The sequence below is a fragment of the Macaca mulatta genome, chromosome 10, assembly GCF_049350105.2.
Source record: "Macaca mulatta isolate MMU2019108-1 chromosome 10, T2T-MMU8v2.0, whole genome shotgun sequence".
Classification (NCBI taxonomy): Eukaryota; Metazoa; Chordata; class Mammalia; order Primates; family Cercopithecidae; genus Macaca; species Macaca mulatta.
In genome coordinates, this window is record NC_133415.1 from 1,266,935 (window position 1) to 1,279,014 (window position 12,080).

Consider the following 12,080-nt stretch of genomic DNA (forward strand, 5'->3'; position numbering starts at 1 on the left):
AGTTAGGTGAGCATGAAGAACTGCGTTTTTTTTTTTGAGACGGAATCTCGCTCTGTCGCCCATGCTGCTGGAGTGCAGCGGCACGATCTTGGCTCACTGCAACCTCCACCTTCTGGGTTCCAGCGATTCTTCTGCCTCAGCCTCCTGAGTAGCTGAGATTACAGGTACGCACCACCACGCCCGGCTAATTTTTGTATTTTTAGTAGAGACAGGGTGTTACTATGTTGGCCAGACTGGTCTCAAACTCCTGACCTGATGATCTGCCCACCTCAGCCTCCCAAAGTGCTGGGATTACAAGTGTGAGCCGCCACGCCCAGCCAAACTATGCCTTTTATTTTCTGCTTCGTTGCTTTGACCTCCGGGTCCTTGCTGGCCCTGGTGAGATTGCCTCTCCTAGGGCCCACCGATTTGTCAGCAAACAACTTCCTGTGCAAGCTCCTGGGTTCAGGGCCCACACCCCCTCCAGGCCTCCTCCGTGGGCTCTCACACACTAGGCCCTATCCCCCTGCCCTTATCACCCTGGGCTACGTACCCGGCAGCCGGGGGCAGCCCCTGCCCAGCACCCACCAGGGTGTCCACTCTGGAGTCCCGAGCCTGTGGCCCCACCCCACTCGTTCCTTTGGTGGAGTCACGGTGAAGGCCCTGCCCACGCTTCCCCCCATTGCCTGTGTCTGTGACAATCCGGTGCCCTCCTGCATGGCCCTGGGTGGCACGGGGTATCTGAGTAAATTTTTAATTTTTTTTTAGAGACAGGGTCTCGTGGAGTCGCCCAGGCTGGAGTGCAGTCACGCAATCATGGCTCACTGAAGCCTCGAATCCTGTCCTCAAGTGATCCTCCCACCTCAGCCTCCCATGACAGGCGTATACCCTGGCGCCTGGCCCAGCTCTTTTAATGGCAAGAGGCCTCGCCAGCACAGAAGAGTATAAAAACCTCCGTTTTAATGTGGAGGGCGAGATACACCCTCCAGCTTGTGTCCCCGTGTGTCTCCCACTAGGCCCTGGCCGTGGGGGCCACACCCTGGAGAGACCCTTCCTCCTGACTCCTGGGAACCCGGGGAGCCCTGCCCTGCCCACTCAGGGCTGCTCCAGGAGGGGCCTGGCGACGGGGCTTCCAGGAAACCCAGGCCAGGCGGGAGGTGAGACCGTTCTGATCTCAGCAGCACCCACCCTTGCAATTAGTGACCTACACCACCGACCCCACTCCAGCCCCCATGGGGTTCTGGCCTCGCTGCCCAGCCACCTGTCTTCAAGGAGCCTCTGTTCAGACTCTCAGGGTCACCTGCCGGGGTCTACAGGGCACGTGGCTCCATGGTGCACCCACGGGACCAGCCTTGTTCCATGGAGTCCTGGCCCCAGCAAAGGCGCCTGCACAGGACCTCCATGTTGTTTTGAGCATCCCAGACCACACTGAGGGCACCTCCTCCAGGAAGCCTTCCTGGATCCTGCCAGCCCTCTGTTCTCCTAGAGGGTGCCTCACACTCCCCCTCCTCGCTCCCCTGCCGGAGCGGGAAGACTAAGGGGGTCGTGCATTCGTCTCCCAAGCCTGTGTGCCCAAGGGCTTCAGGCCACAGCTGAATCGCCTCCGTGCCCACAGCCTGAGTCCAGGGCATGTCCTGCTTCAAGTGTGACACCTGCTGTGGGTGCAGAGGGGCCCCCACCACGCGTTTGAAGGCGGCCCCTGCCCCACGTCCCCCAGCACCCCCACGAGAGGCACCGAGTCAGGGGACGGGTGTGGAGGGAGGCAAAGTCCCCGGCCGAGCACAGGCGGTTATCAGAATAATATTTATTGATATGCTCGGTGCTACCTTGTTAATTCTGCATCACATGGCCTCCACGGCTGAGGTATTCGGGGTGGGACCAGCCGGGTGCCAGCCGGGGCTCCCACAGGAAGCCGTGTGGCCTCAGCCACGGCAGGGGGCCCAGGTGGGGGACGTGGTTATTGCGTTGGGCTGCTTCCCTCCTCATACATGGGCCACGCGCCAGCGCGCACTCGCTCACTCACCCGCCTGCTCACACACAATCCCACCCAAGCTGGCACCACACCCTCTGTGCACATGCATACACGTGCAGACTCGTACATACACACCCGCTTGCTCACGCCCACCTCTGCTCATGCCCGTTCACACACACACACCATCCTGCTTTAAACCCATCCTAAGTCTCCTGATGATAAATATGCTTGTTCGGTACAGCAGTCTTAGTAAAATAAAATGTATGTCAGGCAACAAGGAGAAAGTGCATGTTGATCTTTGACCCGAGGGTGGACCTCGGTCCCTCCCACCCGAGGGCATCAGGTCCCTGCAGGGGGTGACCCCTGAGCACGTGACCCCATGGGCGTGGCCACCCCACTGGTGGGACCGGCTCCACCTTCCTCTTCCCTGGCTCTGGGCTGGGGGAGCTGGGCTGTCCCGCCACAGCCCGGGGCCAGGACGAAACGGACTACAAAAATAAACTCTTCATCTGGAGGCCCCCACCCACGGCTGGGCGCCTGATGCAGGAGCATGGGAAGCCGGCTTCAGCCTTCCTGGCCACCGGCTCCACGGGGCCACCTTTTCCCGCCCCAGCCAGTGCCTGGCGATGCCGTCGGGGCGGGTTCCCCTGTGGAGCGGGTGGGGTGGGGGCCCCAGGCATGCGGACGGAGGTTGGGGATGTGGGCAGTGCGGTCGAAGTAGAGGCCACGTCCACGCAGGGCTGGTGTCCGCCGGGAGGCATCTGGAGGGACTCTGACGGCCTGGGCGGTGCCATCCCTCAAAACTCCACAGTGCTCACGACCGTTCTCGGCTCGTCGAAGGTGGCGATGAGGATCTGCTGCGGGGCAGGGATGGCGATGAGGTCCCCCACGTCCTGCGGCAGGCGGGGGCCCCCTTCCTCCTCCTCCCGGGCCTCGTACAGCGTGTTGATGTGTAGCAGCGGGTGCGTGGCGTTTCGGCTCAGGATGGTGAGGGGCTCCGCCTTGCCCAGGCTGGCTGGTGTCAGAGGGGCCACAGCAGGCGCGGCGGGAGGTGAGCGGACGTGGAACGGGCCCCCCGAGGGAAGCCCTGCCCGGGCTGGCTCTGCGGGGTACGGGATTTCCTTCTCGGGGAGCGGAGCATCTGCAAACAGCCAAGAGCACAGATATCTCACGCCAGCCGCCACTGCGCCCCTCTCAGCGCCCACCCAGTGCAGGCTGGCGGGGGAGCAGGGCTCACGGCTCTGAAGGGCCCTGGAGGTGCTGGGTCTGGACGCCCCTGCACACAGCAGCTGGCCTGGGCACACGCCCCGCCCCACTGTCCTGGAGCCGCAGTGCCGTCGTTGGAATTTCCTCACCCGAGGAACTTGGCTCCACCGCGCACGCGGAGCTCCAGGAAGCCGACCAGGAGCGCCTCCCTCCCACCCTGCCTCCTCCCCACCTGCCTCCGGGGGGTCTCCAGGGCCCTGCCTGGCCTGAGGCTCACCTTGACAGAGTCCGTTTGATGCAGACGGTTCAAACCTTGGCCTCCTCCCTTCCCCCTTTGAGGGGGCCTCAAACCAGGCCCCCTCCCTTCCCTAGCGCCCTGGGCAGGCTCCCGTGGGCCGCTGTGGCTGTGGGCGCCTCTCCCATCCCCAGTCCTCCGTCCCCAGTCCCCAGCCCGGCCCCTACCTTTGGTGGGCGCCGGGGCCAGGCCCAGCCCACAGTCCTCCGCCTGGGACAGGAAGCCCCCCTCCTGGCTCCGGGAGGCGGGCAGGGCGGCGGGCACCGCCTCGGGCTTGGCCTTCTTGGTGCCGAGGATGTAGGGGTGCACGTCCAGGGAGAAGTGGCGCGCGTGCTTCTTGTCGGGGGCAGGCGGCGGGGCGGGCGCGGGGGCAGGGCCTGGGCCTGGGTCGCCTCCTCCGCCCTTGTAGTGGTGGGTGGAGCGGTCCAGCAGCGGCGCTATCAGCGTGTCAGTGGCCGTCTTCCTGCGCGCGGGCTTCGGTTTCTCCGCCTTGCTGTTCTCCACGCGCATGATGGCCAGCGGCTCCTTGAAGGGCTGCGGCAGCGGGTTGCTGGTGGGGATCCACTTCATCTTCTTGCGCGGCCGCTTGACCACGGGCGGCTCGGCGGCGCCGTCGGGCTCGGCGGGGTTGGTGCTGGGGTCCACGGTCTGCACCCCCGAGTCGCGCACCGTGGGGGTGGCGTCGTGGTTGGACTGCGCCAGCGCCGCCAGCAGCTGCCGGACCACGTTGTCGTACATGAGGTCACTCTCGTTGGTGATGAAGTCCAGCCGGTTGAGCGACTTGATGTGGTCGCGGTTCTCGTTGCAGAACATGGCCAGGATGTTGATGTCGCAGAACTGCGAGCGGCGCCACTGCCGGCGCGTCTTGATGCCCACTTTGTGCAGCTTGTCGAAGATGAAGTTGCTCTTGCGGAAGATGAAGAGGTGGATGAGGTTGACGAGGATGATGAGGTTCATGACGCACAGCAGCACGATGTCCACACCCGCGATGATGCGCTGCAGCTGGACGGACGGGAGCTTGCAGCTCACGTGCACCGCGGGCCCCGCACCTGCCGCCCCGTCCGGGGACGCGCCCAGCGCGCAGGTGAACTCGTTCTGCTTCTGCGTGGCGTAGTAGGTGCACAGGTAGGAGATGGGCACGGCGCTCAGCAGCAGGATCAGCACGTGCCGCGCCAGGTACAGCTTGGCCAGGAAGTTGCTGCGGCCGCGGCGCTCCAGGTACTTCTCGAACAGGTTCTGCTCCGGGCTCTTCTCCTTCTCCGCGTTCTCGATGATCTCGCGCTTTTCGCGCTCCGTGATGCCCGGGCCCTTGGACTGGATCTGTTTCTCGATCTTGGGCGCGCGGCCCTCGGCCGCCCGGTGGTAGCAGTTGTCGATCTCCTGCAGCAGGAAGTTGAGCTCGGAGGTGAGGCGCGTGGAGGCCAAGAACTCCCAGCCCAGCGCGGGCACGTACATGATGGCGGCGAAGGCCAGCAGCGCGTAGGGCAGGAACTTGTGCTCAAACAGCGACGGCCACAGGCTGGCGTCCACGCCGGGCAGCGCGTCCCGCAGCTCCGTCCAGCAGTAGCCGCGGGCGTACAGCGCCTGGTCGCGCGTGAAGTTGTGCGGGGTGTAACAGTAAATGGGTTCCTCTGGGGGCAAAGAGGAGACACGGGCTGGGGCGGGGAGGCGGCTCGGGCTGGGCTGAAGAAACCGGGCTGGACCTGACCACGTCCCTACCAAACCCCTCCCAGGAGCCTCTCCAGCCTCCTCCCACACAGCGCCTGTGGTTCCCCAAATGAACCCCACCCCCTCCCCCACCACCGTGGTGTGGGGGTCTGGCCCTGAATACCCCCACGAGGTCAGCTGGGAGGCACCTGCAGGTTGAAGCCATGACCGCCTGCGAAACCACCTGAGCCACGCACCTCTCCAAATGTCACAAGGACTGTGTGCACAAGGCGAAACCAAATCCCAGAGAGGACCAAGGCAGGTCAGGACTCCCAGGCAGGGTCCCTCTTCTACCCACACAGCCGGACCCAAACCAGGTCCCAGCCATGGGCCATGTGCTTCCCTGGGAGGAAGGCGGTTGGCTCAGGTGCTGCTAGCTGGCAGGTTTCTACAGCACTGGGAAGCCAGTATGGGCTCTGCCCACCCGTGCGGGTGAGGGGCACCTCCCTAAGACCCGCTGTTCTGGGGACTGGCCAGCCTGGGGACCCCGGACACCAGGTGGGGCTGATTGGGGATGTCACCTGCTGGACTGCGGTATCTCCTGCTAAAATTGAAAAGAGGGGGTCCCTCGAACTGCAGGCAAATGGTCGTCACTGAACTCTGTGTTTTCCCTCAAGACCGTGTCTCTGCCTGCAGGTGACAATGGCACACACGGCAGTAAAAGCGTTCAGGACACTCGCGCCTTGGCTCAGTGTGGGGTCTGAGCGCCTGGGATCTTGCTAATGTTTCCCAGGAAGGCTCAAAGCCTGGGGCCTCCAGCCACTGTGCCGTCTGTCCAGGCTGAGCCCTTCACACAGCACATGTGACGGGGCCCACGCCAGCCTTGGCCTTGTCTCCCAGCCCCAAAGAGCAGCCCCAGGGCAGGACCCACATCACCGCAATCCCCTCCCCACAGACCAGAAGCAACAGGGACAGGCCTGTCCGTCTGTGCCGAGACCTGAATGAGGGTCGGAAAGCGAGGCAGATTAGAGACTCCGCCCACTCTGAGAAGAGCGGCATTCACTGCTGACGCCCCACAGGGGCCCGGGGACTGGGCAAGACGGCTGGTGACACAGCTGGGCACCTCCAGCCCTGAACCTGGCTCAGCAACGAGCCCCTCAGACCGCACATGGAGCTCCTGGCTGCCATTGTATCGCCACTGACGCACATCCACCAGTCTGGACAGTCTGCTCAGGGAGGGTTCGAGGACAACCCCTAAGGCAGGGCTCCCATGAGTCATCGGATCCTTCTGAGGGTCCTGGGGACTCTGGAGGGTTTGGGGGGAAACCTGGGAAGAGGCAGGAAAAGCTGGGACCTGAGGCCCGAGTCCTCGGTGGGGACATTGAGCTGGACTCAGAGAAGAGCAAACCGGACAAGGCAAAGGAATCCACTCTCTTGGTTGAGAAAATGGCACATTTTATTTACTTATGTTTTGTTCTCACAGCCAATCCCAGGAGCCAGAGAAGAGCGTCCACCCTGGGGAAGAGAACAGGGACAGGTTTGTGTCCCGTCCTGAGCTGGGCCCATCCCTGGCAGCCACCCTTGCTGGGCATGTGTGGCCAACGTGGGTGGGGAGAGGCCCCAGAACCCCTGGCCCAGACTCCAGTGGGGCCGCAGGGAGACAGGAAGGAGGGCTCCTTGTCTCTGGGGCAGGGGACGGCCTGGCCTCCTCCAGGGTGAATGAAAGCAGGGGCCCCACCCTGCGCCACATGTCTGGCGAGCTGCCCCCACTGTGTGGAGCCTCACTTGGACCCCACCTCCTCACTCCTGTTACTGTCACCCTGCCGGATGGCGGCAGCAAGAGGAAGCTAAGTCCTGCTTGTCACTCTGACCTGAGTTTCCTCATCTGCTCAACCAAGGATACTGCCCTGACTCATGGCAGGTGAGCGGCCCAGCCCTTTGGGGGCCCCAAGGCATGTCCAGCAAGGCCTTCCTCCTCCCTGGACTTGCCGCACCTGCAGGGCGCAGGGTGCTCCTGGCAGCCTTAGCAGGTCCTGATGGACTCAAAGCTGTGCCGGCAGCTGGGCCTCTCCCGGTGGATGCTGCCGCAGCTTCCAGCAGGGGATGCCAGGGCCGGGGGTGCTGGCCTGACTTGGGGTGGAGCAGCAGAGAGGGGCTACTGAGCCCAAATTCATGGGCCCATCCCACACACAGCAACTGCCATGGGTCCTTTGCCTGAGGCCCTGCTCTGGGACTTCCCAGGGACAGTGGGACCCTGCCTTGGCCAGTGCAGGTGTCCAAATGAGAGGCAGGAAGGCCTGGCCCATCCGACAGGGCAGACAGAGCCGCCGCCAGGGGCCCCTTTATCAGGAGACACTGCTGTGTGGACCCCGGTCATGCCAGCTATGCCCCAAGAGAGAACACTGGCTTCCCAGCCAAGAAGCCTGTGACACCAAGTCCTCAGAGCCCCAGTGACAATGTCAGAGTTGGCAGCCAGGGGCCTGGTGCTGCCTGGAGCACCTCTGAATGGGTGTCTGAGCGCACCCCACCACGGCCCATATTCCCATATTTGGAATGCTGTCCACAGGGCCCCAGGCCACAGCCCAGCCTCCCGGCCCTCCCCCAGTTGTGCCCTTCCTCGGTTCTGCCATCCCCAAGCTTGTCTCCAGCCCACCCCTGCGGTCTGGGCTGCACATGGCCCCAAGGTGACCCCCAAGGGTGAAGCTGGGTCCCTCCCGACAGCCCCTCCCACCTGGGGAGTGGGGACACCTCTCCAGGACCCCCTGGCTCTGCACAGGCTCCTCCTGTCTGCTGGCCAAACCCTGTCTAGTCATCTCAGACCATTGCCTCATCCTCAAAGCCCTCGGCCCAGGCCAGGCCCTGGCTCTTCCCCGATTCCCCTGGCCTTACAGACCTCCACACGGGGTCTGCAGTGAGCAGATTCATGGCCCCCAAAGATGCCACATCCCAACCCTGGAGCCTGTGGCGGTGTCACGTTTCCCAGTTCACGAGGACTTTGCAGACATGCCTAGGTTGGGGGTCTTGGTGGGCGGCAACTGCAGGTTTCCTCTAAGAGGGTCAGAGTCAGGGAGGGGATGTGAGGACAGAAGCGGAGGTGGGAGAGAGGACGCCACGCGGCCGGCTCTCAGGACGCAGGAAGGGCTGCAAGGCCAGGAATGTGGAGGTCTCCGGAGGCCGGAGAAGGCGGAAAGTGGATTCCCCCTGGAGCCAGCCCTGCTGCCACGGTCGTTTTAGCCCCATGAGACTCGCATCTGGTTTCTGACCTGTAGGTTTGTTCCAGCAGCCATAGGAAGCTAATCCTGGCGGTGGCTGTGCACCTGCTACATTCTCCAGTCTCTGCAGGCTGAGGGGGACCAACAGCCTTCTCCGGCCCACCCTGGAGACCCTGAGACTTGGCCCTCAACCTTCGAGGGTGCCGCATCCCGAGACAGCAGCTGGCCACACGGGCCCTCAGGCCCAACCCTGCCCTGCGGCATCAAGGGCTGCGGGGCTGCGCTCGGCCCACCAAGGATGCTGAGGCCAAAAAGAGGAACCAGCCCATAGGCTCCCGGGAGGGTGCTCGGGGGCAGAGCACTCGCTTCCTTTCCGTTTTAAAGAAGAAAGTTGGGCCGGGGGTAGTAGTTCACGCCTGTAATGCCAGCACTTTGGGAGGCCGAGGTGGGCGGATCACCTGAGGTCAGGAGTTTGAGACCAGCCTGGCCAACACGGTGAAACCCCGTCTCTACTAAAAATACAAAAATTAGCTGGGCGTGGTAGCGGGAGCCTGCAGTCCCAGCTACTTCGGAAGCTGAGGCAGGAGAATCGCTTGAACCCGGGAGGTGAAGCTTGCAGTGAGCCGACATCGCACCATTGCACTCCAGCCTGGGTGATAAAGCAAGACTTTGTCTCAAAAAAAGGGCACAGTGGCTCACGCCTGTAGTCCCAACACTTTGGGAAGTTGAAGTGGGAGGATCACTCGAGCCCAGGAGTTCGAGACCAGTCTGGAGAACATGGCACAAAAATTAGCTGGGTGTGGTGTTGAATGCCTGTGGTCCCAGGCTGGAGGCTGAGGCAGGAGGATCACCTGAGCCTGAGAGGTGGAGGTTGCAGATCGTACCACAGCACTCCAGCCTGGGCGACATACCAAGACGCTGTCTCAAAAAAAAAAAAAAAAAAAAAAAAAAAAAAAAAAAAAAAAAAAAGAAAAAGAAAAGGGAAATTTGGACACAGACAGGGAGGGAAGAAACCCATGAGAAGACAGAGGCAGAGACTGGGTAAGGTGGCCATGAGCCAAGGTGCGCAGGTCAGCACGAGGCTGGAAGGTCCCTTGCCTAGAGCTTTGGAGGGAGCAGGGCCCTGCCGACACCTTGAGTTTGGACTTTTGGCCTCCGGAACCATGAGAGATAAATGTCTGCTATTTGAAACTGCCTAGTTTGTGGTACTTTATTGCCACAAACGCAGAGAACGCACATGGCGCCTGGACATGCTGGGCCTGCCCCAAGGCCCCCGCACGCCCGGGCTCCCTGCTCTTCAGTGTGTGCTGTGCGCCCACCCCAGGGGTCCTCTAATCCCCGGTGTCTGGGCTCCAGTGTCCAAGAGGAGACCAGCAGAGCCCTCCTCCGCCCCTGGGTGGGATCAGACAGCCTGGCCAATGTCCACCCTCAGGCCTGGTGACTCCTTAAGGAGTCACCTGGGAGATTCAGGAAGCACCAGTGCTAAGGCAGGGTCCGCCAAGGTTTGGAGGCTGCAGAAGAGAGGGCCCCAGGGCCCCAGCACCCCTCCCTGCTGCAGACTGGCCCCTCTGGGCCACACAGGCCAGGAGACCCTGATCCCCCTTGCTTTGGCCCAGACCCCAGGGGAGGAAGTTCTCGGCTCCACCTGTCTCGCCCCGCTCCTTAGGGAGGGCAAAGGCACCAGAACGCCACCCCGCAGAGGCTCACAGGCAGGCTGGCTGCTCTGTCCATCTTCCTGCCTCGCCTGGGTGGCTTCAGGTGCCCTCACTGGTCCTGATCTAACCAGCCCGGGTCCCTGCCCTGGTCCAGCTCCCATCTCCATGCAGGAGCTCCAGGCTCCCTGCTCTGACACGTGGCCCTGCCCTGTGCTAGCTCCCCTGCTTCAGACCTTCAGAGGCCACCAGTGCCCCAGGATAGGCCTCGGGCCGCCGGAGGGGTGGAAGGCCTGGGCCTCTCAGAGACTCACTCTGCCCTCCTTCCACCCAAGTCCAGCCTGGGGACCCTGCCCGGCAGCTCCACCAGCCCCTGTAATCAGCTCTCTGCTCTCAACACCCGTCCCGGCCTTTCCTGGTCCCCACCTGGCCACCCCGCACCCCCTCAGATGCTGCTTGTGACATTCTCCAAACCAGACCCCATGTCTCATGACATTTGGGACCCCTGGGTCCAGACAGGCCTAGTCCCATCCGCAGCTCATGGGCGGACGAATGGAAGGAAGAACAACAATAAAATAGAGACGAGGGGTCTGGGCGACCAGCGACCAGCCACACCTGCGAGGATGGGGGCGGCTGTGGAAGGTGCCTGGGACGCCGCGGACGCAGCCAGGTCACGGTGGGCGCGGCTGGACGGAGCCGCCGGGGACGCGGGAAGCGCCAGCGCCCGGACACCTGCGGACGGCCCCCTGCCCGCGCCCCGCGCCCCGGCCGCCGGCCTCACCTGCGAAGTTCTTGGTGAAGACCAGGGTGACCAGCAGGATGGGCACCAGCACGGTGCCGATGGTGACCACGCGGTCGAACGGCAGCTCCAGCTTCAGCTGCAGAAGCAGCGCGGCCAGCGCGCCCGCCTTGTCGTCCTGCGCGCCCGGCAGGATCAGCTCCCGCAGCTTCTCTCCCGCCAGCAGCGCTGTCGCCATGTCCGCCGACTGCTCCAGGAGGTGGTGCATGGGGGGCGGGGGGCGCGGCCCGGCAGGGGGGGCGCGGGCGGGGCGGGGGGCGCGGGGCGGGGCGGGGCCCGGCGAGGGGGGCGCGGGCGGGGAGGGGGGCGCGGGGCGGGGCCCGGCGAGGGGGGCGCGGGCGGGAGGCGACGCGCAGCGCGGGGGCGGGGATCGGGGAGCGTGAGGGCGCGGGACGGGGACGGGGATGGGGACGGGGGGCGCGGGAGAGGGTGGCAGGGGACGCCGGGACCGAGCGGGGTGCTCCGGGGGATGGGAGTAGCTGGAGGCGCGGGGCGGGAGCGGGGCTGGCCGGGCGCGGAGCCCGCGGCGGGGTTTGGGGGGCGCTCCGCCGCCGCCCCCGGGGGCAGGGGTCGGGCGGCCGAGGCCGGCGCGGGGGTGGGGGGCACAGGAGCCGCCCGCCTCCGCCGCAGCCCGGCCCCCGCCCTGGCGCGTGCCTCCGGCGGGGGCGGCGGCGGGATCCCGGCCCGGAGCGCGGGCGGCGGCTGCTGTCCCTGTCTGGGGCCGGCGGCCCCGCTCCCGCCGCGGGGAGGGGGCTGTTTACCTGCGGCGACTCCGCGGCGTGGCTCCGCCCCCACCCCGCCCCCCGCAACGCAGATGCGGCGCGGGCGATGACTTTGCAGAAAATATTTAAATGAAATGAAATGAATGAGTAATGACCGGTCCGTCTTCCTGGGAACGCGGGGTGGCGGGGTGGGGGCCGCCCCGGCCCGCGGGAGGGTGGGCAGGGGTGGGGGCGGCCCTGCGGGGCTCCGGGCCGGGGCGGGGGCGCCGCTCGGTGGCGACTCGAGGACAGGGCGCGCGCTGGGGCTGCCCCCGCCGCACCGCAGGGCTCTTCGCCCAGCCCAGGACGCAGAAGGGGCTTCCTCGCCCGGGCCCCCCACCTGCCCCAGCCGCGCCCCGCTGTGGGCCCGGAAGCTCCCGCGCTCCTGGGGTGCTGCGGCCACGGGTGGGGAGGCCGGCGCCCTCTTCCCCGGGCTCGGGCGCCCGTGCGCGGACAATGAGGGCATCTCCCCGCCCCACACCCTCCAGTGCAGCCCCGCCCCCACCTGACCCCCCCAGTCCCCCCAGTCCCGCCGCCGTGAGTGACCCCATCACCGC

At 64.9% G+C, this 12,080-nt stretch overlaps 1 protein-coding gene across 5 annotated transcripts; it reads right to left on the minus strand.

The window, feature by feature from the left end:
- Positions 1-1,763: 1,763 nt before the first annotated feature.
- On the minus strand, positions 1,764-11,497 carry PANX2 (pannexin 2). 5 transcript variants are annotated; one of them, XM_077949249.1, is made up of 4 exons: positions 10,745-11,025; positions 3,620-5,083; positions 2,891-3,092; positions 1,764-2,805 (listed from the first exon to the last, which is right to left on the minus strand). In XM_077949249.1, exons 1-4 carry the CDS (start codon positions 10,968-10,970, stop codon positions 2,766-2,768), a joined length of 1,932 nt encoding a protein of 643 aa, XP_077805375.1. In that variant the 5' UTR covers positions 10,971-11,025; the 3' UTR covers positions 1,764-2,765. The 5 variants fall into 5 exon arrangements, with proteins under 5 accessions (XP_077805375.1, XP_077805376.1, XP_015006102.3 ...); XM_077949250.1 differs by adding an exon at positions 5,681-5,789 and having other exon boundaries at positions 1,764-3,092; positions 10,745-10,970; XM_015150616.3 differs by having other exon boundaries at positions 1,764-3,092; positions 10,745-11,497.
- Positions 11,498-12,080: the final 583 nt, after the last annotated feature.